Source organism: Camelus bactrianus, chromosome 21 (genome assembly GCF_048773025.1).
Source record: "Camelus bactrianus isolate YW-2024 breed Bactrian camel chromosome 21, ASM4877302v1, whole genome shotgun sequence".
NCBI classification, from domain to species: Eukaryota; Metazoa; Chordata; class Mammalia; order Artiodactyla; family Camelidae; genus Camelus; species Camelus bactrianus.
This window is the reverse complement of record NC_133559.1, coordinates 27,977,279-28,002,617: the sequence shown is the minus strand read 5'-3', so window position 1 is coordinate 28,002,617 and position 25,339 is coordinate 27,977,279. Positions and strand designations below refer to the sequence as shown.

Here is a 25,339-nt window from a genome sequence, read left to right as displayed (position 1 = left end):
TCAGTATGGGTGTGTGGGAATTCTACAAATACAAAAGTATTCTTCAGAAGCTTAACCATTCCATAAATACCAGCAATCTCCAAGTGATAAAGCTACACAGTGCCAGAATAACGTTTCTATACCCTGCTTTCAAAAGGTTTTAATAAATAGTAACCTGGTATCAAATGTGCCACCACTGATAATTTCTGATTTTCATTCTCACCACAAGCTTGCTATCTAAGCTAAGTTTCCTCTAATGAACTTAACTAGAGGCACTTATGTAGTGAGTTCATTAAGTTCATGGCAAGGCAGAGAGGCGTGGGAAGGGGTGTGTGTGTGAAGGGCTAAGAAAAAAAAACCTTCACTCTTTATTCAAGAACTGGTCTTACCTCTCAAAACGAGCTCGGCTGCAGAGGTGGAAGCAGAACCCTGGCCGCACGCGGCCAGCACGCCCCTTGCGCTGCTCCAGGTTGGTTTTGGATGCCCACACTGTGGCGTAGTTGGTCATGTTGTTGTGAGCGGTGAACAGCTTCACTTTTTGCCTAAACAGGAAAGAGTGGTTAATCCTGAAACCCGTATGTACTATGAACACATAACCACCACATTTCCACTAAGTGGTAGGTGCTTTCCAGACAGTCAGCGCCTACTGACGACCTGTCTGCGAACAGCAGCAGTGAGGACCTGAGGCAGCACCCTCCCAGTGGCCAGCCACCGAGGCCACGGGACAGGCGTGTGCCGCTCACCAGCTGAATGATCTTGGCCACCTGGCTAATCCTTCTGTGCCTGATATTCCTCATCTGAAAATGGTTATAATATTACCTACCTCATAGCATTTTTATTTATAAACATTAAGTGAATTAATGAATGTATAGTATTTAAACAGAATCTGGCACGTACATGTAAGTAAGTGATAATGATATATCCTCTGTGTATCAATTACCATGTAATTACTTTATCTCTACAGAATGACTCCCTGTGTATTTCCCAGGCTCATCTCATACCAAATATGAAGTCTTTTAATTTCTTTTTTTTTTGAGTAAAGGTAGATTTATTTAGAGAGATGCATACTGCATAGAATGTAAGGCAAGAGAAAGGCAAGGCAAGAGGTGTGGGAATTGGGTGCTCAGGTTAAAGTAAAAGTAGGTGCACACTCCACAGACACAGTGCGGGAGGGAGTGAAAAAGGGCCTGAAGTCTTTTAATTCTTAAATGAGTGTCCTACCAGTAGGACGACTGTCACGAGCTAAATATTGGACATCTTCATACACCAAACAGCACCTGCTCCCACTACTGCATGGCCGCGGTCAGCGGAAAAGCCCACTGGGGAATGAGCGCGGCCCTAGCAGACAGCAGCGGGGAGCGGCCACAGGCGGTGTTAAGCTTTGGCACTTGCCATCACGATACTGACATGATGATCAACACCAGGAAGAAACATTAATTGCCTGGTACACACAGATGAAGCCCAGTAACCGTGACAGTGCAAGAACACAAGCTTTAAAAGTAAGGTGTTCTTGTTTCTGTTAACTGACACTATGTGGAACACTCTAAAGATTTATTCTAGGCGAATGGGTTCCTTGGGGACTTACTTGCAGGAGTCAATGACATAAACAACATCGTTTATAGTAATGCTCGTCTCAGCAATGTTTGTGGACAAAATAACCTATGAAGAAACATTAAGAAAAATTACACTTCAAAAAATATCTTCCTATTATGTACTTAAAAGGACTGATCTGCTTACGTAACAAATGAGAAGAGAATTACAGAAGTCTTAAAAAAAAATCACTCACTCATTGACTGGATAATTGAAAACCCTATCAAGCTGAGGAAAAAAGGATTTCTTTTCTCTTCCTCAATTTAGATGGATTACAATTTTTTTGGATAGCTTTTAGAAGGCCTGTAGCATTTGGTTAATATCCACACCACTTCCAACCCCACGGCTGTAACGCTGACTACTTACCTTGGTTACTCCACTGGGTACTGGGTCAAATACTTTACGCTGCTCCTCTCGAGGAATCTGAGAATGCAGAGGCAGAATCTGATACCTATGGCTTCCTATAACAACATGGAAAGGTTAAGGTCTAAAAATAGGAGCTTAGTTTAAAACTGTGCTATGTTACGCATATTTTTAATCAAAAACTGACAAAAAACTAAATTTTGTTTTCACGTATTGGCTAGGGCACTAGCAAAAATATGCATTTTTCACTCTCAAATAGTTGAGAACTCAAAAAAGACTCATACCAAAATGTGAATTCATTTCTAAATGCTTTTGCATAGTATAAATCAAATTCCAGCCAGGCAGAAAAACCAACACAGCTCCAGGAACATTAAGGGTCTCAATGTACTTAAGCAGAGCCTCGATGAGTTCAAAAGGAGTTTCCTTTTCATTCAGCTGAGCCATGCTCATCTTTGTTTCTGGGCCGTATTCCTCGTCACAGATCAAGTTGCAATTTGCCTGTAAAAAAACAGACATATTTTGGATTGTCTCAATTACTACAGGTAGGAGTTAAGTCTCCTAGATTTGTTCTCAATGTTCAAATGACACCTAATATCCTTCAGCTGATTAGTCACATTGGCATATAGAAGAAATTTAATTTTTAAAAACTTAAAATCACTGCATGTTGACATACTGAATTTCTCCACTGACCAGTATTTCTCACAAGACATCACTAAAATTCAAGCAAACTCTTAGCTCTGAAACTTCTAACGGCTCATTCTACATAGTGTATTCCTCTCTTATGACTATAAATGCTTCGTTCCTTAGTTAAGGAACTGCTCCTATGATCCTCTGTATCAATTATCACGTAATTACTCTATATATACACAATGCCTCCCTGTGTAATTCCCAGGCTCGACTCACACCAAATATGAAGTCCTTTAATTCTTACATCGGTGTCCTGCAGGCAGGGTATCTGATCACCTTCATCTATTTCTGAAATAATGTGGTCTGTATTTTCCAAAAACTACCTTAGAACCAATGATAAACCAAGCCTTCAGCAATGAGAAAGGTTTTACAACTCATCTTTTTCCTCTGATAAACTTTCTAAATTGCTATTCATTTACATCTTCAAATCTTCTAACTAAAAACATCCTACCCCAGGTCATGTTTTTATCATGTTCTGCATTGCTGGCTATCTTACAGTACTCATTATGTTCACATTTCCAGATCCAAGATGCACTTTTATATTATCATTGGTCCAGCTCTCGAGCACTACAAATATGAAGTGTCACCCCCCGCCCCATTTCTCCTTAGGAACCCCCTCGCTGCTCGCAACTGTAACGCCCTCTCCATATGGTCTCTCTAACCTGGGCTACAGCTGCTGCTGCTGCTCAGACTTTACTGTGCATAGAAGGCTCACCTAGAGAGGTTGTTAAAGATGTGAATTCTGATTTAGTAAACTTGGAGTGGGGCACAGGATTCTGCCTTCCTGCCAGTTTTCCAGGTGCTATGTCTCATGGAAAACACTCTGAGCAGCAAAGCCTTATAAAACAGTTATTAAACATCTTATTCTTCCCTCTTTTTAAAAAAATCTTTATGCCAGAGATGATTTAACTCATGGACTCACGGTATGAAAAGAACTTGTTACTGAATGTGAAATTCTTTGGGGTGAAATACACCAATTAATTCAAAGACAAACAGTTTTTATAAGTTCTTTGTGATGCTAACTCATCGCATGCTTTTACTAAAATCGTTCTCTGCAATAACTTGCCCATAAAGAAAACTCCTCATGAAATGACGTACGTCATCATCCTCACCACCATCGTCCTCCTTGTCCTTCTTCTTCTTGTCCTTTGGTGGAGGAACAAAGTGGGTCATCTGAATACAGTCTTCCAAAAAATATTCTGAAAGGACAAGCCAGTCAGGTAGGTACCATCAACTTGCAGAATGGAACAGTCTTTAAAACTCACTTTCTAATTCATAATTCAAAATTGCCTTCACATCCTTCAATGTGACTCCTCACAACTGCCAAGAAATTCCAGTGCCAGTAACCTCTTTTCCTAATCAAACTCACTGTCCCCTCTCTTGGACCTTGAAGAAGGGTGAGGGCATCTCTCACATGTGTGCCTACAAAGCCAGTCGGGGTATCCTCTACGGACAATATTCAACCAAGCATTCATGGAACGCACACTGTGCGCGAGGTGTGGGAGTTACACACGGAAAGAAACCGACACCAACACAATCAGTAACACACCCCAGCCCCTCCTTCCTCTGTCAGGATACACACATAAAATGGGCTCCTTCCAGTTATTACTCTAAAGAAAGATCTCAATGCAAAGTTGGAACATCTGCTGACCAGGTATGCTCCTGAGGTTCTTCAAAGTGTTCCAGAAGTGCCTCAATCTCAACGCTTTCCCTCTATGCCTCAAGAGCCCCAAATTACCATTCTCATCGCACTGTTTCAAAGGTACATACTATCAACATGACTCATCACGGATGATGTTAAAACTTTACCACCTTTACTAGTGTTTGCCAAGTTACTCCACTGCAGTCACTCATGCACCCCTTTCCACACTCCACTCTTTGGAAGCAAGTCATTAACCATAGTATACTCAAAACATACGGAGTTAATGAGCGCCACTTTTTGAGGTGAGAGTATCTACATAATTTTTTTGAAATACTTCCACATGAGAGCTTTGTTACCCACTTATTTATTCAACTATTGTATAAATTCATGTGTATTTATTTTATACTGTGGGTTATAATCCAATACTATGTTTTTTATTTTTTTGTTCAAACTATTCCATTTTTGGCCACTGAGACTGCTTTCCGGTTGTACTCCTATGTTCTCTTTTTCCCCTGTACCATGTTTTTTAAGCACCTCCTGACTTTCTGGCACTACAAGATGTTCTAGGCTCACCTTGCATATTCCCTGCCTCAGCCTCAGAATCAGCCATCTCCTCAAGGACACCTGGTTCCTTCAAGTGGAGATTGGTACTGGAAACAAGAGCTGGGTGTTGGGCACGATCCCTGCTATTGGGATGCCACTGCTTCTAAGCCTGCAGCAGACAGAGCTAGGAGATGTGTCCATGCATACTGATCCATGTAGCCGCCCACTTGTGTCTGAACATGAGTCCTTACTGATGTCTCCAACTGTGATCCAGTACCATGACTCACTCGAGCTTCCCTTACTTACCTGTAACCTCACACCAGCAGCAAACATGGCTCCCACCATCTGCCTTGTATTTACTTATTTTTTCAATCCTAGTATACACACAAAGCAGTTTTAGGATTGCTAACCTGGACTCCTGTGAGATATAAATACACTTTCATTTCAGAGCTACCCATACTTTTGAATTTCAAAAGCTGGCACCCTGATAGCCATTTGTAATTTCATACCTACACTGAGAATATTTTAGCTTATTTTCATGCCCTCAATTAGACTGTGCCATAACTCATTTTTTAAACCAAGTTTCTAAATGACTATCTGGAAAATGGTGAGGATAAAATCTTCTAAATAAAGCAGCTTTTGAACAATCAAACATACTTGACCTTGAAACACTTTCATATCATTTCAAATCTGCCTGCTCTGGCTCTAGGAAAAATTCTCTTGTTAATTTGACCTTAGGTGCTTAAACTTGTAAACAGTATTTCCCATGAACACCATCAGGCCATATTAATTTCTATTTGACTGTATAAAATCTTAAAAGTTAAGTTTAGCTATAAGTAAAGGGCAAGAAATTTACTTGATATGCAAACTCAAATAGTGAGTGACACTCACTACTGCTTGACTGAAACCCCAAGAATGCGACGATGCACCTGATACTGTAATTTGGATGGTATTTTAAATATCCTTTAAGCTGTTACTCCAATTTCTAGGATCAAAAAAAAATTTACCTTGAACTGGGTAAGTCCTCCCATAGACTTCAATGATGGGGCAATTGAAGAAATATTCACAGAACATGCTGGTATCAATAGTAGCAGACATGAGAATAATGCGAACTTCAGGGTAAGCCTGAACCACATCACGCAACACTACCAAAAGGAAGTCAGTCTGTAAAACACAAACACAAATGGAAAAATTGATGCACTAAAAAGTCCTCGCTAATAAGATAAAGCTAAAAGATCTCGTGTTATACAGCCACAAGACATCAGTGAATTCATTTTCTTACGCGGCTTACAGAAGTAAAATAAAAAATTACCATGGGATGCATAACTGTTTTTCAAAACAGTTGTAGCCTAGTAGTTGTGAGGATTAGAAACGAGTATTATTCGGGTACAAGAAGGGAAGAGAAAAAAAAACATTAATGAGAGCACAGAATTCACCTCAAAAATTTCAGCGAAATTTGAATTTGCAGGTACAAAAACTTTAGATAAAAGGGGAAAGACATAATGAGCCAAAAATCAGTTTTCCAATCACCTGTAAGGCTAATCTTAAAAATGCTGAAAAGACTATTTAGTTCAAACAAAACAATGGTTAAAAGACATTTATTATTTAATAATGTAAAGTTTCCATCACCCACCAAACAATATGAAAGCTGGAGAACTCTGACAAAACTCCTCTGCCTGTGTGGTCCTCAAGTCCCATCACTCTCTGCCCCCCAAACTAGAGGAATCCACCATTCTGAATCTTCTATTGTTCCTTTTACGTACCATTCCTCTCACCTAGATTCCTAAACACACACACGCATGCAGGCATACACACATTTTTAAATTTACCTTTTCCTAAGTGTGGGTATCGAACTGCACTCACAGGGCGTGTAAATGTTGAGCTTTAGGAGATAATGCTCAGCCATCTCCCCAAGGAGCTCCGCCAGCTTACAAGCCACCATGACAATGAGCAACAGATCCTGCTGCTGCTTATATTCTCCAAAACTTGGCATCGTCACTTAAATTTTTGTTTATCAAAAGGATATAAAGCCATTTGGTTTTATATCCTTTTGATCAATTATCAAATTACAGTCTTGGCCTGCATCTTCCTACTCACCAACGAGACTCAACACCTCGTCATGTCTATCAGCCAAATTCCTCTTCTGTAAAGTGCCTGTATTTTCCCCTATTTTTGTATTGAGTCATCTGTACTTTCCTCACGCATCTGTAGGAAGTGTTGATATATTTCTACACCAGTGCTTTGCTGGCTATATTGGAAATATTCTAGCTTGTGATTTTCCTTAACACAGCTTTCGAATAAATAAATGATCTTAATCTCAGTCTTTTGTTTCATGATTAATGCATTTCGTATTTTAAGAAATTCTTCCAGCAGGTTTAGAACTGTTGTCCAATACAGTTTTGACTACCGAGCACATGAAACTAATGTGCCTAATCTGAACTGAGGTGTGCTCTAGGTGTAAAACACAGATTTTGAAGACTCAATACGAAAAAGAATGTAAAAAATCTCAGTATTTTATTTATTTATTTAAAACCTCAGTATTTTTTAAATTGACTACGTGATGAAAATATTTTAGGTACACTGAGTTAATTTTTCTTGTTTCTTTTCACCTTTTAAGATATGTTTCTAGAAAATTAAAAATTACATGTGGTCTACATTATATTTCTATTGATAGTGCTGTCCATGTGCCCACTTAACACTTTCCACTTAAGAGTTAGAACTGCTTTGGCATGTAAGACTTGATTTATCTATGTGGAGTTGATTTTTGCACTTGGTTATGAGGTAAGGATCCAACTTCAACGATCTCCTCGTGGACGACCATTTGTTTCCAGCCCCATCCATTGAACAGTCCACTCCCTTTCCCACTGATGCAACACGCCGCCTCTCTCTCACTCTTGTACCAAAGCTGCAGACAACACACACTCTGCATCGTTCCACGGGTCACACCGTCAATGCGTGTCCTATACTTTCTCAAAAAATACAGCTTCAAATTAAGTTCCAGTATCTATAAAGCAAGACCCTCCATTCTGTTCCTCTGTAAGAGTCCTGGTTATTTCTGGCCATAAGTCTTCCTTACAGGTATTTATAATTAGGCTATTAAAAAACCTATTGGGAATTTGATTAGAACTGCATTCAAATATGGATCAACTTAAGGGGAACTGACGTCTGTATTATATTAAGTCCTCCTAGCCGTGAACACAATGTAGTCTTATAAGTGTTTCTAATGAAGTTTTTATTTTTCCTGTGGAGGTTCTACAGGTCTTTTTCTTGGACTTGGGTACTTGACACTCTAACTAGTACAGTGGTATCTTTCTAGTTGTTTTCTATCTGTTTGTTTATAGTGTATACAATGCAACTGACTTCTGTATGTCATCCTTTCATCCAGCCACATTGCTATCTGCTTATATTCTATTATTTATAATAACTAGTCCATAAGTTCTTTTCGGTTTCAACTGTAGAGTGAGAAATTTAGATAAGGTTCCTCTGAAAGAGAACATGTTTCTGCAAAGTCATTTTTCCATTTTTCACTGTGAAGGATACATTAATAAGGACCTGACAATCAAACTTTCAAGAAAAGTTGACCAAAACCACTTATTTTTTTGGAAAATAGTAATGATCCATGTTTTCAGTATGATCTGGAATAATTTAAACTCTAAGAACTCTAGTATGTTACCATGCTAGCAACAACAAAAACTGAAGCATTTAAGTTTGGTTAAGCTATTTGGGAAAAAAATTGTGTTTACAAAAGATTTTGAATGACAAAAATAAAAATTTTATCCTACTGAATAGTCAGATTTCTGATTTTAAAAGGTCATCTGATAAACCATGCAAACTTTCTTACTTGCTTTTGCTCAATCACGAAGGTCAAAATTTTACTAAAACCAAAGATAATTAACAATAATGGTGATGGAAGATTTTCTAAAGAGGAGGAACTCCAACAAATGTTTTGAGTAATAGCAGCTTGGCAATAGTTTGAATGACATACTATCAATCCACCGACGCCTTTGGTATGCAAAATGCTGTCATAAAAATAAGTCATTGCTTTATGGTAACACTCTCTGAATTATACAATTGTATAATAAGTTAATTCTATACGAGTTTTGCCAAGGACCAAAAGAGGGGAGGATGTGAAATACATTCTAATTTCTTAATTCTGACATGATTGTCAGTAACATCTGAAAAGACTGGAGCTGCAAACATCCAAAAATACACTATTAATTATATTACATTTAAAAATTGTAAAATTTATCACAGATAAATTCCAATCCAAAGAAAAACTGGTTATTAAAATTTCATCAGCTGTTCAACAGTAAATCATTAGCTCAGTTGAATCATGCTAATAGCTCAGTGGTCACTGCAATTACACTTGCTTTACAGGAAAGTCTTTACTTTCAGAATTCTGTTCTTTACCAAAGGAAAAAAAAAAGGTTTAATGGCCTTGCTTTAAAAGGTAACCGATATCTTAGTGACTGAAGTTTGTAATTTTGACAAGACGATGTCAGCAGTGGGAAAAGGGAAATAAAATAAAAGACATTCTACTTTGATTTCTCTTCTTTCAGAACAACTAGCATTTGTACTTTACCGTAACTCTCAAGTTACTTACATTTATGTCTCTTTCGTGTATTTCATCTACAATCACATGACTAATTCCTCGAATGCCTGCTTCTAATTTTCTTAGGAGCACACCTTGAAAAGAAAATCAGAGGAAAAACTGAAGATGAGCTTCTATATTAATTAAAGTAGGGAGGTATTGAAAAATGCAAAGAAAAAAATGTCTAGACAATCAACTACGCTTTAATATAATCCTAGCATTTTAGGGGAAGGATAATCACTGGTATATTTAAATTATTAAAAAGGTGATCGTGTACTCTGCAACACGCTTGCTTAGTGAAAAGAGTATTAAAAGATATAACTCTAGTAACCTAAGATAATTTCATTTTCTCTAAGCTACATCAACCAGCAGGTACCTCAAAAGTCTCTCTCAGAAAAAAAATGCCAAAGGTTCTATTTAAATAAGAATTCTGAGACTGGCTTTTTGATTACCATTTCTAGTCATTCTGTGCTGTTACCATAAAGTTTTCTTCACAAATAACCAAAATATAAACCCTAAATGAAAGACCAAAAAAACCCACGTTACTTACCCACAGTACAAAACATGATACTGGCATGAGGGCGGGGAAGTATGGACTCAAATCGAACACTGTAGCCACAGCTTTTCCCAGGCTCTTCTCCCCTCTCATACGCAACTCGCTCTGCCACAGCAACGGCACTGATTCTCCTGGGCTGAGACAAAACAAACACACACAATTGAAAAGCTACAAAATGACACTTGTACCTGTTTATTAGGGTTATTAAATTACTGTAATAAATCTGTCCCACTGCCAGCTCAGTAGTCAACAGAAACAATAACAGTCACGGTATCTTTGGGAAGCTCCAAAATTTAGTTTAAAAAAAAAAAAAAAGACAAAAATTTACCACTTAATTCTACGGCACTTAAAAAAGTGTTTTTTTTTTTTTTTTACTTTGTATGTAAAGTGATTCCAAGACTTTTATTAAAAATAAAATAAAAAATTTCTTTACCATTGGCCCAACTCTTAATGGTATCGAATGATTTTCCAGTAGGGAAGCACACAGAACACGAGGGGAAAGTTTGTTCTTGTAACTGCCTGCCATGGTGAAAGCACACGTTTAAAGAATTATTTAACTGAGACGCACGGATATTAATTAGGAAGGTGAATAATCTCCTCCTCTGCTGTAACTGAACCCTAAGCTTAGAGAATGCTACAGGTTCGTGTTTGAAGTGTTGGACCCTGATTTTTCCGAAAACTTCCAAAGTGTTCCCTATCTTCTAAGTACACAAAACTGCATTTACCTGATGAATACTATGGCTAACATTACATCCTGGAAGTTCAGCTATGAAGGTACACAGGTAGATTTATAGACTGAACGCTTCTGGGTTGCCTCGTGTTTGATTTTGTCAAAAAGTTCCTGATGACAGATTGTGTTTTAGTTCTTAGAATGAAAAAACTTTTTCTGAGTTCCACATTTAGTTAAGTACCTATATGATTATACCCCAGGTTATGACATGACTATTCAGGAAAACAGAAGGAGACACAATCTTTAAAAACAAAAAACAAAAAAAACCCCCTAAAATTCAGAAGACGAGTAACTTCATGAGAGTTATCAATATCCCTTGGATTAATATAAAACCTGATTTACTCCATTCCCTTGCATGAGTCCCTCATGGTATAGAGCTAGTAACCAGTACAGATAAGTATATATAGGCACCCAGTTCATATTTAATCTGTCCACAGAGGTAAGGGATTAAAAGATGCCATCTTAAACATACTGTGTATTTTCCTGAGCTTACATTGTCTTATTATGTCTGGTTTATGTGCCTTCACTTGCTGAACGATGCTAGCTTTTAATGACCACCACTGACCAGTTAGTTCTCTGCACCTCGCTAACCCTGAATAAAAGTGTTACATGAAGGCCTGAGTACGCGTTTGTCCACCAACAGAAGAGTTCTGCTATACACTTATGTCAGGGAATGTGAAGACGATGTTCCACTAAAGGTATAAAATACAAAGTTTTCCAGGCACTCTGAATAAGTTCTTTGCATTCTATAAAGAACAGGTATAAATGTTCAACACTACTATTATCCCCTTCCTCTCCTGTCTTTCCTACAGTTTTCAACATTTCTACTAAACAGCTGGCTTCTAGAAGAACTTCAGATCGGTTAGGACATCTGACTCTTCTGAGGTGCATTCATACGCTACTGGGTGCTCAAGGATTGCTTTCATCACCTTGAGGCTACTTTGGGGTCTGTCATCTCTGTAGTTTCCAGCCTTTTAAAACGAAGATGAACAGGAGACGGCATATTCCGCGAGCAGTACCTGCCGTAGTTCTTAACGTACTGCCCCCACCCCCAAGTCATCCACAACAGAGGTGGTTACCAACTAATACAGTAGGTGCTGAAGCATCATCTCCAGAAGCCGCACAGGCCAAATTTCCCTGAGCATAAAGAGAAAACATCGACATGAAGACGACTACTCACACCGCAAAGAACCAGCCCGTGTCTCCTTGCCGTGCTCTGTGTGCTTCTCTAACCTGTCGCCTTCCGACGTCAATAGCCCTGACTTCTAAATAAAGCATTCAAAATACAAACTAAAAACAGAGGTGCTTCTTTTATTCATAACTGATTCACCTGGAAATCAGTGTAGCTTTTCCTGAGGAGAGTATGGCAATTGCATAAAAAGTTAAAATATGCATACACTTCAACCCAACAATCCCATGTCTAGGAACTTATTCCAATGAGATAATCAAATGAGAGCACAAAATGCATGTACAAGTATGTTCATCCCAGCATATGCAGTACCAAATATTAGAAACAATCCTGAAATATCTCCATCATTTTAATAAAGGCATATGCATAAAATGGAAAATTATGAAGTCATTAGGAAATTAAGCTGTTGCTTTAATACCACACGTGTTGTTACATAAAGGGGACAGGTTAAGATGGTGAACATACAGTATACACACATGAAATCTGAAAGGATAAAGACCAAAAGTAAAAATTACTGCTGGATGGTGGGATCTTGAGTAAGCCTCGGTTTCTTTTAAAATTTACTGTTTTCTGGTTTTTTTCCCCCAATGAGTATATATTACTGTTATAGTCAGAAAAAAAATTTAAAAATTAAATCTTATTCTCATAATTCTTAGCTCATTAGAAATACTCACAGGACAGGCATTTTGTGTAGGAGAACAATGCTTAACACAAAAGATTAATGAACGTTTAAACACTTCTCAGACTGCACGCCACCTGATTGCGTATAAAGAAGTCGCTCTACTTATCCCCTGAATAACTTACCTTTTTCCGTGATACTAAATAATCGTTCTACATACTGTCCTACAGTAAGTACAAAGCAAGCTTCACTGGTAAAACATCATCTTCTTTCTACACCTCTCCACACGTGGCTTAACTGTCCCTCTCAAATACTTCATAGTATACAGAAATACACTACAGCCTAAAGGAAATATAATTAAGACTATGAAAACCCCCAAAACAATCATAATTAGTATCAGTAAAAACCAGGACTGCATATACTATTTTACTTGTGCTTCAGAATAACAGCTTTTCCCATTCTAGTAGACAAAAACACAAGCTCAAAGAGTTATTTTGCCTAAATTCATATACGTGACTTTAGATATAATACAAATTTTCTTTACTCCCAATCTAATCCTTTTATCAACTATTGTGCCTCTTAATGTTGTAACTTTATGTTGAATTTGGATTAAATATGTTAAAAATAAGACAATAACCCATTTAAGTGAAACTAATTTAAAAAGCAGTGGCGACGAACGCAAGGGACGATGTTAAGTCATTCCAGCAGAGCACTTCAAATTATCCTCCAGCATACGAGCTTTTCTTCATTTTCGCTTATTTATCTGCTCTCAGTTGCTCTCCAGAATCTTATTACTCTAGCCTGGAGTCTAGCCATAGGAGTAAAGTGATTACCTCCTCTTCACAGTTCTTTGCTTACTTTAATTAATTAAAATAGCTAATATTAGGAATAAAATTTTCCATACCACAGGTGGCTATCGACCTGTCTCAAGGTGCTCTTTTACAGTATTCTGCAATCTGCATCTCTTGCACCCCTTCCAACATTTATCTGGAACTATAATCTTAGAGATATCTAACTGAAAGAGTACAAGTTTCAGAGCTTTGCACCTCTATTCCTCATCTGGGTATTCAAATGCACGGTAGCAGAACTAGGCTGCAAAAAAACACAAGACTTCTAAGGCATCAGATACCACAAAACATATTGGGCTCCACTTCCTCTACTTTCTTAAGGTCCAAGTTTATTTTACACGAGGGTCAGCTGTATCCCAAAATGACGGTACTTGGGATTGCCAAAATAGTCACAGAAGATGGTAATTTAACACACTTGATTTGCATCCTAGCAGTTATAACTTCTCTCTCTCAAACATCTTTAAGATCAGAAAATAACTACTATTTTCAACTGCTAATTCACTCACACCACAGTTTTAAGTGGCTTCAGTATGAACAGCCTGAAGGCCCAGAAAGAATACAGTAAGTTTGGTACAGAATTTACACTAAGGCTGGTGGTTAGGTTAGGAGCTAAGGTCGGAACCACTCACTCTGTTTTATTCTAGTTCATAATAACTTTCAACTTGTGCTCTAGGACTTGAAATAACATATTTAAACAAAGCACATAAAAAACTTAAGGTAATGACTTCATGTGGTGTCCTATACATGACTGCAAGTGAAGGAAAAAGGAAAACTGGCACAAGAGTGGCATTACTACAAAAGTTACTAACATGGCCTCAGACTACCTTGACAGAAGTCCTACACATAACGTCAGAAACACTGAAACCTGTGTTCTGCAGTGACCCAGCAGCACGCTCAGGCCTGCCTTTACAGCCGGCATGCTGATGCTTCGAATGTGGCTAATAGCCTTGGGCCCTAACCTCATGGCTGAATCACAGACATTTATAAGACAAAGGAGATACACTAGGACACTATGTAAGTCTTCAAAGTTTTGGAGGCTTACTATACATAAGCGGTACAGAGACTGGTCTGGGGACAAGCACTGGGTAAGAACATGGAAGCCACAGGATGCAGACCTAATACGACGGTTCAGGCATTCATCCCAAATCAGAAGTCAAGGCCACATCTCCACATGACTGGAAATTTTTAAGCAGAAGTCAGGTGACCACCTATTATGAACATTCCACCCTAAATAAAAAGACAGAATAATTCTCTGAAGTATCTTCTAACTCCATGAGTCCATCATTTTATGAAGGAATATAAATGCAGGAGGACTCGTAGGTAAGTGAGAGCTGTTTTCTACGCAAAAGAAGAACATGTAGCTCTTCCCCCTGTAGCTCAATGTTCTTACATCTGTTACAATCTGCGTACAGAAATCTGCGCACTTTACAGATGAAACCCACTGGAAATGTCCACATTATCTGGGAAGGGACTCAAGTTAGTAAGCAAACTATTCAAAGCTGAAGACCACAATATAAAAACCACCTCTGTCTAGAACAACCGGGCTTTGATCAAGTGAGACAGGAAGGGAAAAAAAATACTTCTCACTTGGGCACGAGTTAGTTTTCTTCCTACTCATGACATGCAAACAACTTCTGCGTGAGAACACAGGGCTTCAGCTTATCTGCTGCGTTCCACATTTTTGCTATATGGCTGAGTGTTTTTTGAGTTTAGAAATGGAACAGTGGTAGTAAGGAGGGACAGCAGAGCAGAACTCAAAGTTCTTCTGTAAAATGATGCCATCCTGGAACAGTATACCTCCTGAGAGATCAGATAAACCTTAAGAGCAAGGATATTTTATTGATCAATGTACCTGGAGTAGGAACTTCCACTGTGAGGCAAAGAATTCATAGCCAGTTTGGGGAATGAGAAGGGCAATCAAAGAATGTTTCAAGAAGAAACCTAAGGGTCCTATCTCAGAAAAATGGAGGGAGACCTATCGAATTTTTTCAAGCTTAAGATATCACCAATTTTAAACGCAACACTGAGTCCTTCAGTAATTTTTTTAGGCCCCCAAACCCAACTTTCATTTACAACATAGATGTCAATTATAAGACATGTCTCCCTTTCAGGCATGTTTAAGCAATATGACTTGTACATACACATAAATGCACCTGCACGAACATTGTTTGCTATTTCAAGGTGCATTACTCTCCTGAGTATCAACTATGCTTCACAGGTTAAGAATCCCTAAGTCAAGGTCCGCGCAGCATGAAGAGCGTTACCTGGCCTCTCACACTGCTCTTTCCAAGGGCCGGAAACCCAGGTCAGAGCTGAGGGAACTGCTTTAACCTAGGAAGGCTTCGAAGAGCTAGTCAGCTCCTCCCTGAGCAGCCGGACAAACCTGCAGGCATCGCTCACTGCTGGTAAGCCAGCAGCACGCAGCAGTCAAAAGGAGGAATACCGAAGGCAGGTTTTTTGGTTATGATCTTAGTTTCAAGTACTTCCTATGGTAACACTGGGCAATTTTTTAATCTCTTTGTGCCTTAAGTGATTAAAAGAGAAATACTAAATAAAATAGCACTTATGTCTCAGAGTCATAAAATTTAAATAAGTTAAAAAATATGAACTGTACAGAACTGAGCATACGGTAAGCATTCAACCAAAGTCAACTGTTACGTTTGCCTCGCTTGTCTACTCTGGCTCTGTTGTTTTTTTTTTTTTTTAAACTGAATATTGAGGTGATAAGATAAAGAGAGTCAAGATTTGGATGTGAACTTAAGGAGAAAGTACTCTCAGTTTTGTTTAATTCTAGACCCAAAGACTCTCTCTAGTCCAGACAAAAAGAACTCCCCGCATGGTTCAGTTCAGCCTGTCAGTGAAGGACACTGGGGATTAGCGCAAGATTTAAATTCTTTTCATGTCTTTTTTCTTTTTCTATTTTTTTTAATTTTAAAGGGCCTATTAGTCTATCACTTTCAGAACTTTACGTGGCTCCAAAGGGGAGCTGATCAAAGAATTAGAAAGAGACTGGCTTCTGGGTGTTTCCACCTCTCAAACACAACCCACACCGGGGACACACCCGTGTAGGCTGGCTTGCCACTTACCTGAGTCACTACAATATTACACTCTGCTGCTCGGTCATTCTGGATAAAGTCGTCTAGAATAAACTGGGGAACTTGCGTGGTTTTACCACATCCAGTAGCGCCTCGGATAATGACAACTGGATTTTGACTAATTGCTTCCAAGATTTCACTTTCAAATTTCTTCACAGGCAGTAATTCTCTCTCCTGTAAGATCTGTATCAGAAAAGTTACACCTCAAATTTCTGCCAGCATATATATTAGAAGCAATTCTAAAAATATCTGCCATCTCTGTAAAAAGTTACTCCTTTACATTGGCTTAGTCAAAATATGCTTTTTCATAAAAGAACGTATATATTTACATCTCTAATTGAACTGCCTCTTTTCCCTGAATTTCTGAAGCATCTATGTTTTGGCCTTATCCACACCTTTATTCTCTCCTCTTCTCCCTAGATATTTCATATGCACTCCCTTTCTTCTAACATTTTAAGTTGTCTTATTCAGAAAATACCAAAACACATCAAGAAAGTTATTATCCACCTCTCCACTTACACTGAGAATCACAGGCCCTTAACAACTACCATAGAAGTAACGAGGATTAGCATTTAGGTTAATATCTTTGATCTACCTCCCTAACGCAAAAATATGTTATTCACTGTCCTTCTGCCCATACCTAGAAAGTCCTGAAGCTCTGAGCACCGTATGTCTAAATACTCCACAGACTTACTACTTGCAAATCATGATCCTGTTCCAGCTGGTACGTTAATTCACTCTTGAGGTCCATGCTTATTTGTTCCGGAGTAGCCTGTAAATGGGAAGGCAGCCGCCAAAAGCGTAAGTTAGCTTCAAATGAAACCTTTTTTTTATCTAGACATCCTAATGAAATACATTCAAAAGGAAAACAGAAGAGTCTGATCTCAAAGCCAACACCGCACTCACATAAGCCAGGGGCCCCTCATCAATGTTGCTGCTCGTCCACGGATTCCAGTTGGACTGTGGAGGTGACCAGGGAACCACACCCATCTGGTTCTGTCGCTGAGATGGCTCAAAATGAGCCAATTTGCCAAGATTGAGGACAACAGGAACAGAAGGATCATCAGGCTATTAAAAAATAACAACAAAACAAAACAAAACCAAAAAAACAGTATCAGTTGCTTGTCTGACTAGAGAAGTTCAATAATACAAAGGTGAACCAAACAGCTGTATGCTCACTGGGGGCGCGATCTCAAGATTTAACTCCTGAATGATGTTTTGCAGCTGATGTTCCAAATCTTGAGAGAGGTTCACTTGGTAAGGCTCCACCTACAGAATAGGGATGGCCATGAAAATCATGTAACATATGCCCACGAGCACTACTCACATCCACTATAGTAGGGTTAAGGGTACGTAGTCCACACCCAGGCTACAATATTCCTAAAGCCAGTGAGTCCGTTCCCTTGTGGAAGAACTACTTAAAGGATTATTCACTCGCTGCCGACCATGAACACAGCATCACGCCACAGATGGTTAGCAGGATCATTTCCATTTCTTGAGGCAAAAGTCCTATAACTATCAATTAAACTTCTTTAGCCAAATATTAAACAGAAGCCAAACTGAACCTTACAATATCTCTCTGGGCTACTAAGTCTAAAGACTCACTGTCTCTCCTTCTTTCTTCTTTGTAAGTCCAGAGTAAGCTTCAATCACTCCAAGATGGTAGAGCTGTCTGACGAGGGACAGTGCACAGGACTGTGCTGCCAGTTTTTTATTTGATCCGTGTTCACGTGCAAAAATTCCTGTAATTTAATGTCAGGATTACCAAAGACAGAAGAATAAATCACCTGAGTAAAGGAACATCTTACCATAAGCAACTAGGGGCATAGGTACAAAAGCTGCCCTAAAACTGAGTATGTTATGGGTTTTACATTCCTTTTCATTCTAACTGCTAACCAAAAGCAATTCCAGAACAGCTTATCAACTAAGTGACCAACCATCTTGATAACAGGCAGACACTAAGACACAAATCCTCATAAAAGCAAACACACTTATTTCAACAAAGCTGTCATTGTGAACAACATGTGGATTAAAGTGGGAAGAGAGTTTAACTTCTGAAAAGCAAAGAGTCAAAAAGTAAATCAATCAAAGGAACGAAAATGGGCCCAAAGCGCCTAGACCAGGAGCCAGCAATCTCTTTCTATAAAGGTCAGGTAATAAATATTTTAGGCTTTGCAGGCCACCCGGTCTGTCGTAACTACTCAACTCTGCCTCTGAAGCGAGAAAGCATTCACTGACAAGACTTAAACCAGGGTTCGACAAACTGTAGGCCCAGGAACTTAACTTGTTTTTATGTTTTTAAAGAGTTGCAAAAATAAGACAGAAATAACAATGTATGCTACACGTGACTCACAAAGCTTAAAATATTTATCTGGACTTTTACAGAAGTTTGCTACCCCCTGATGTAAATGAATGACTAGCTGAACTGCAGTAAGTTTAAAATAAACTTATTAAATATAAAGTCTTATTGCAACACAGTTAAGCCACTCATTTATAAAACAAAGCAGGCTGTCTTTGGTCACAGAGCTGTAGTCTGCTGATCCTGGCATTAGACTGAAGCGAGTAATTACCCATACTCTTAAAGAAAATGTTAATAAAGGTTCCTCTCCTCCAACCAGTCAGCTTCAGGAGACATGACATAAGGAAGGAAGGAGCAGAGGTACCTTCCTGCCTGACTGGTCGATTTAGTCAAATTAATTCTGACGGTCAGAATGGGCTGACAGACTCTTTATCTTCTTCCCTTAACAACCCATCCACTCAAAACAACTTATTTTTAAGTTCTAGGATAAAAAAAATTCAACATCATCTCCTGATGATTCATTCAAAGGCCTGATTCTATTAGAAGTTGCCCATACACTAAATTTAAATCATCAGAGTTAACTGCAGAATTCTCAAGCTGGAAAGACTCTTAGGCCACTTCTCTCACTTTGAGTTCCAGTTCTCCTGAGTCCCAGCAATTTACTCAGGGTGTGATTTATTCAAAACCACAAAACTTGTTAGTAACAAAACCAAGTACACAGGGCTATTCCTTATGATTATTATTATTTTTAAGTGGAGGTCCTGGGGACTGAACCCAGGGCCCCGTGCATGCCAAGTGTGTGTTCTACCAATGAACTATTACCCTCCCCTACTATTTCTTACTTTCAAGCATGACACACTGCCTGCTTGAAACTTACTAAAAATAGAGTACATGCATATCTTTGCCTTTTTACTTCTTTTATGAATAAACCCCATCTATCCCTTAAGTGTTTCCTCAGAGTAACCTTCTCACCTTCTCAACTCTGACTTTTTTTTTAAATTCCATAAAAATCTCTTTATTGGAGTCTCTAGGAAATACAGCTTTCAAGAGCATCTTATTTTGTCCATAATTCACAAACTAACTAAAGAATTGTATGAGTAGTTTAATAAAACCCAAGGAGTAACTGAAATGCAGATTTTCTTTTTCTTTTTTTGACTCTATTGACTCTTAAACGCTTACACATCCACTTTTAGTTTTCCAACCCTATCATCTGATATACTCCTTTCTCAATGTCATCTAGCTAGTTTTACCTGAAGGAACTCTAGCTTTTACATAGAAAGATTAAAAAAATGTTTAAAAATTCTTTGACACTGGCAGGTTCCTCAGTAGCCTACGATCTCTTCTCCTATGAAATGTAACCCTAGTACAATCTTTTTTTCCCACATACAAAAATGGGAAACTGGGCCCTTTAATTACTAATATTTTAAAATACCCTAAATGCTACCTTACATCATGTACTCTTTCAAATTAATAAACTCACATATATGTGCCTCAAGACTTTAAAGTGAGTATTACCACACCATACACGATTCAGAATATTAGGGAAGCAGTAACACTTACTTCTGCCCAGCTGCTTGATATAAATGGTCATTTCTGCAATAAAGCTCCTGTAACAACATATATGAACAAGGTTAGAAATCCCACTATTAGAAATTACTAAATCCAGGACTCCCAAATTTGGCAAGCTTTCCAACTGCTTGGGCAAATCACAGCAAAAAAATCACTGTCAACATTCATTTCTGTTTAATCCTAGAACAAATGAAGTATGTGAACTTCAAATAATGCACAACATGGCACAAAACAGCTATACTCAAAGTTGATGAGCCAATTGTTCATGAAAAGAAAGTGTTAGGGCTCTTGATTCTGTACTTACTTACTCAACTCTTATTCCAAAGGTTGCAGTCTGAGTAGCTAGAACACATTCAGTGAAAAGGAATCCACTAAGCTTGAGGCCAAGAAATAAAACAGACCTAAAACTCTTTAAATTATAGTCATGATTATTTTAGGATTCCTTTGCATGCGCCACCCACCAACGATTTCAATCTGTTAAGAGAAGCTGAACATATGCACACACACATACACATGGGCATACAAACTCTGTGCATACGGCAGTGGCTCTGAGGCAGGGGTCTGGTATCTGCCTGCAGTTGGAAGCAGCCCTTGATAACAAAAGTTTAGCTTATTTGTATCACAATTATTTAAATCAGGTCCTGGATGACAAAATATTTTTGAAAATTATAGCTAAAATTTCTAGCAGACTCAAGAGAAGAAATTTAGGTTTTAATAAAGGAAAAACTGTCCTTTGAAAACTGCTTTCTGATCCTTCACTGCTCAGGTATATGCCAATCGTGCCGTGTGCTGAGTATACGGCTAGATGAGGCTTAAGAAAAAAATAAATGTTAGATTCCTTCCTATACCTCTTGTGAACTGACCTTCAGGCACAGCGGCTTCAGGGGTCAAAGGCCACTGGCTTTCAGGGGAACAACATCCACCCTTTCATTAATGACACCGATGCCAGTATGTTTCTCAGCCAGGCTTAAAGTCAGCACTCAATCTCATTCTCCTCCACCTGGGGGAACAGCGACACCAGAAATCAGTTTACATGAGTTTCCCATGTGATTGCTTAGTTCAGCCTAAGCAGCAGCACATGTGTGTGAACACAGACCTCTGGTGTCGCTGTCTGTTGCGCCTTTAAACAAAGGACATACAAGAAGCGAGGCTGTCCTAGCTCCCCCAGCTGTCTGTGCCCTCCTTGTCACAGCCTGAATCCTTCAACTCTTTGTATCAGAAGTCAGTAAGATTCTAAAAAATAATTTAAAAAAAGTTTATAATACGCTTCAGGCATACTCAAATTATCTAACTTCTCTTAAAATCACCACTGTTACCTAGCTCTATCAGTTTAGAACAAACTATTAAAGAAAAGTCATCAACAAATGAATCTTTGCTTTACAATCTGAGAGCTGAAAAAGTCTGACATCAAAATTAAGTATTTAAGAATTCAGGACTGAACAAAACAGCAGGAAGCAGGGGGAACCATGCTCTGAATATCATTTTGACCACAGTGTTGAAGTCTTATTTTAGTAATAATTATTTTATGGTTGCTAGATGCATCAAAGGAGAACACTTGGATTTTCAAGGAAAATACTTTTGATATATTTTGAGTAATTTATTTCATACAAGTAAAGGACAGCAAATTAAATCATCCAGGATGTTTCTAGTGTAACATTCCCTCCCTTCCAGTAAAGCACAGTGTCCCCAGAAGGTCTAATCCACATGAGCCTTCCCGGGAGTAACAATGACCACACCCTGGAACGCTCTCAGGAAGAACAGCAAGCAGGCTGAGAAACATACTGCCACTGTCAGAACCACCTCCTCCCTCTGTGTTCAGCTTTATAAATGTAATAGAAGTGTGCTAATTTAACTCACAAAGATGAAGCTGTCTCAGCTTTACATAAGCCCTTGAATCTTCAAGAACAGGACTCCTGAGAGGTAGTTAACTATCAGAGCTGGTAGGAAATTTGGTTCTAGATGCAAAGCCATCTACCTCTGAGGACTGTGAAACCTAAGTGTCTAACTCAACCCATTAAAGAAATAAACATCATGACTACTTCTAACAACACCAAGGAGATAAACTCACTGCCACTGGCGGACTTTTCGAGTCAATTATGGACACATCACTCTTGTGGCTGTGATTTTTGCCTCTCAGATTCATATGAGAACCTAAAAGTCTAGCAACACAAACAGCAGATTTTTGCAGAACTTCTTACACAGCTAAAAATCACACTCATAAGTGAACACCATGGTCAACTGTACATTACAAATCAATGACAATTTTTCTTGTGCAAAATAACACATCTTCTTCTCACAATCCATCAATCCACAAACTGAACCAGATAACATGTACAAAAACGGAACAATGAATATATAAACCCCTAACTTACTATAGAAGGAGAAGACTGAAACAAGCAAACCTGTTGTGGTCAGGACCCACTTGGGTGTACTTGTACTCCCCTTGGATCTTCTCCTTTTGAAAGTATTGGTTCAGACGAGCCTTGGCGTTTTCCAAGGTCCAGTTTCCGTGAAGCCCAGCATTTAAGTCCACTTCTTCGGACTCCAGAGTCTGTGGAATCAATGAGACTTAAACTTGGCTGTGCTAAATTTTAGTTTGGCTATGCATATTTAAGGTACAAACATTTATAAAAATACCTTCTTTGTACCACATGCTTCATAATGCAAAAGTTATTATTTTTTTCAATAGTTTCTAATCCTAGTCAAAACTGAGCCAGAATTAGGTTTTACTCCATCTGATGGCCCTAGTGTATAAATGAGCTAGTAGTTAATGTGCTGTATTTAAACTGTTCCTGAGAAACCTTTAACAATTTTTTTTATGCTGGCTTTAACATTTTAAACGTATTAAGTGGAAAAGTAAGCTGTCTTATCAAAGCACTTGTACTGTGAGTGCTCATGAAATGAGGCTTACTAAGCCCACTACATTTTCCATAAAGCAGATGAGGAGACCTTCCACCACCAGGATAAACACTGTTTTATTCCACAGGCAATTCTAGTGACCAGATTTAACAGTCTGCTCAGGTTTATGGTGTCCTGTGTCAGCAAAGAGTCTCAAACAACTACTTAAAACAATCACCAAATTATTAAGTTGCAAGTGTCTCAAGCCTTGCCGTGAGCTCAGTCCCAGAGACGCAGCACGGGGGACAGCCTTACCGCTTGTACTTCCTGCTCCTCTTTCCTTGAGTAATAATCCTTCAAATTGGCTCCTCGATCCCAGGTGGGCCCAGGAGCACCATAGCCAGAGGCCCCAACTCCAGAACTGTTTTCTATTAAGGGAAGAAAACGGTTGTTCTCTTGAGCAATCAAACTGTAGGAAGATTCCAGATCTTAAAAAAATATATATTCCTAATTAAGATTTTAGCTCTCCAGTATTAGAAATCCAAGGTTTCAATTATTTGGAAGTGGGCCTGAAATCTCTACGACTTACTTAAAGAGCATTCCATATGCAGGGGATGCCACTGGTAATGATCAGAAGTAGCTGGTAATCCAGCATACATCATCAGTGCAGCTTTGCTTTCCACATGTACTAACTTTGTTACGTATGCAGTAACAACTGATTAAATGATAAAATTGTTTCTTTGCTAAAGACAACCCTGAAAGAAAGCTAACTGCTAGTGCTAGAGATTTAAATGAGGAGAAGCTGAAAAGGTGTTAAAAAGTAGTGAATCTTGATGAGAAAGCAGAGTAACTAAAAACAATAGTTAATACTGACTAAAATTCTATTAAGTTCAGCACATGCTTTTTAAAAATTACTCCTCACAACAACCTTATGAAGTAAATACAAACATTATTCTTGTTTCATAAATACTGGATCTGAGACTTAGGTAATTTGGCCAATATCCTAGTTAATCTAGCCTACATAAAAGTTTTAGTAATATACAGAATTCAGCAGTGACTGGGATTCATAAGGCAAACAAACAAGCCTACAACGTATCTGATAGAAGTAAGTTAAAAACAAGAAACGGCAGTAAATAAGACCCTTTAACCAAATGTTCTGTGCAAAATCTATCTAGAGTTCAAAAACTAGTAAAAGCTAATGACAACAAGGAATTAAGCTGTACCTCTTTATTAGAGAGATTAAGTAATCTGGTGGTATTTGCAGATTTACGAAGGCCTTGGGTTCTCTCTCTCAACACTATGTTTAGTACCATTACTTCAATCTATCCAAGTGAGAAAGGGAGACAGTGATCAACCAAGACTGTGTCTATCTTATTCTCAGTCGTGTGCACACATGCAAGTCCCTTACCTGCCTTGAGAGCCAGATGTGGAGGAAGAGGTCCTCCCATGGTTGTCAGTAAACCTCCCCCAGTATCTGCTGTAGTGTCAGGTGTATCAGTAATTGAGGGCGGAGGTGCCACCTGAAATAGGCAAAGTCAAGGCGGTGTCAGTAATTCTGCCTCCAGAGACTGCTAAATCCTTTATGCTTAGAGGAGGCCCATGTGTCAGCCCTTGTCTCTCCATAATATTAACATCTTGTTTCAGTGATTATAAAACAGTTATATTCTCACTTCAGGCAAAAGAGAGGGTAAGGGTAGTAAAAAAAAAATTAATTTTCCACCTGGAGATTACATAATTATTTAGATGAATGAATTTTCCCAGAGTGGGATCAGTATGTGCTATAATTTCACCTTTTCCACTTAATATCTTTATAAATATGTTCAACTTTCAAGAAGCATCTGTTAGGAGACTTCCTTCTGACAGACACTGCTATGGGTACTGGGGGTAAAACAAGGAACAAAACAGATACTCTGTACTTACAGAGCTACATTCAAGTATCTACACTCTAATTCTGTATTCTCACAGAGCTAAATAAACAAGTCACGTGGCCCGTTAAGTATGATACAATACCACCAGAAAAGGAAAACGGGGATTGTGGGAGAACACCGTCTGAACACCGAGAACAGGCAGAGCTGCACTCACAAGGCGACATGAGAAGAGACAGGAAGCAAGTGCGGAGCCAACTTCTTAAGAATATCTGGGAGAAGAGGTTTCCAGAGAGAGGGAACACCAAGTTCCAAGACAAATACAAACCATTTTAT

At 38.6% G+C, this 25,339-nt stretch overlaps 1 protein-coding gene across 3 annotated transcripts in view; it reads right to left on the bottom strand.

The window, feature by feature from the left end:
• Positions 1-25,339, bottom strand: part of DHX9 (DExH-box helicase 9) — a 52,542-nt gene that overhangs the window by 9,182 nt on the left and 18,021 nt on the right. For 2 of the 3 annotated variants that reach the window (XM_074349916.1, XM_074349918.1), the window contains exons 4-20: positions 24,547-24,658; positions 23,454-23,566; positions 22,703-22,851; positions 20,292-20,338; positions 18,038-18,174; positions 17,612-17,701; positions 17,339-17,500; positions 17,127-17,204; positions 16,424-16,615; positions 9,946-10,087; positions 9,408-9,490; positions 5,812-5,968; positions 3,718-3,818; positions 2,217-2,430; positions 1,936-2,030; positions 1,565-1,638; positions 369-521 (exon numbers count right to left, since the gene is read on the bottom strand). In XM_074349916.1, coding sequence (XP_074206017.1) covers positions 369-521; positions 1,565-1,638; positions 1,936-2,030; positions 2,217-2,430; positions 3,718-3,818; positions 5,812-5,968; positions 9,408-9,490; positions 9,946-10,087; positions 16,424-16,615; positions 17,127-17,204; positions 17,339-17,500; positions 17,612-17,701; positions 18,038-18,174; positions 20,292-20,338; positions 22,703-22,851; positions 23,454-23,566; positions 24,547-24,658 — 2,099 coding nt within the window. Of the gene's footprint in view, positions 1-368; positions 522-1,564; positions 1,639-1,935; positions 2,031-2,216; positions 2,431-3,717; positions 3,819-5,811; positions 5,969-9,407; positions 9,491-9,945; positions 10,088-16,423; positions 16,616-17,126; positions 17,205-17,338; positions 17,501-17,611; positions 17,702-18,037; positions 18,175-20,291; positions 20,339-21,163; positions 21,301-22,702; positions 22,852-23,453; positions 23,567-24,546; positions 24,659-25,339 lie in introns of those variants that run through there. The other variant, XM_074349917.1, reaches the window with a different exon arrangement.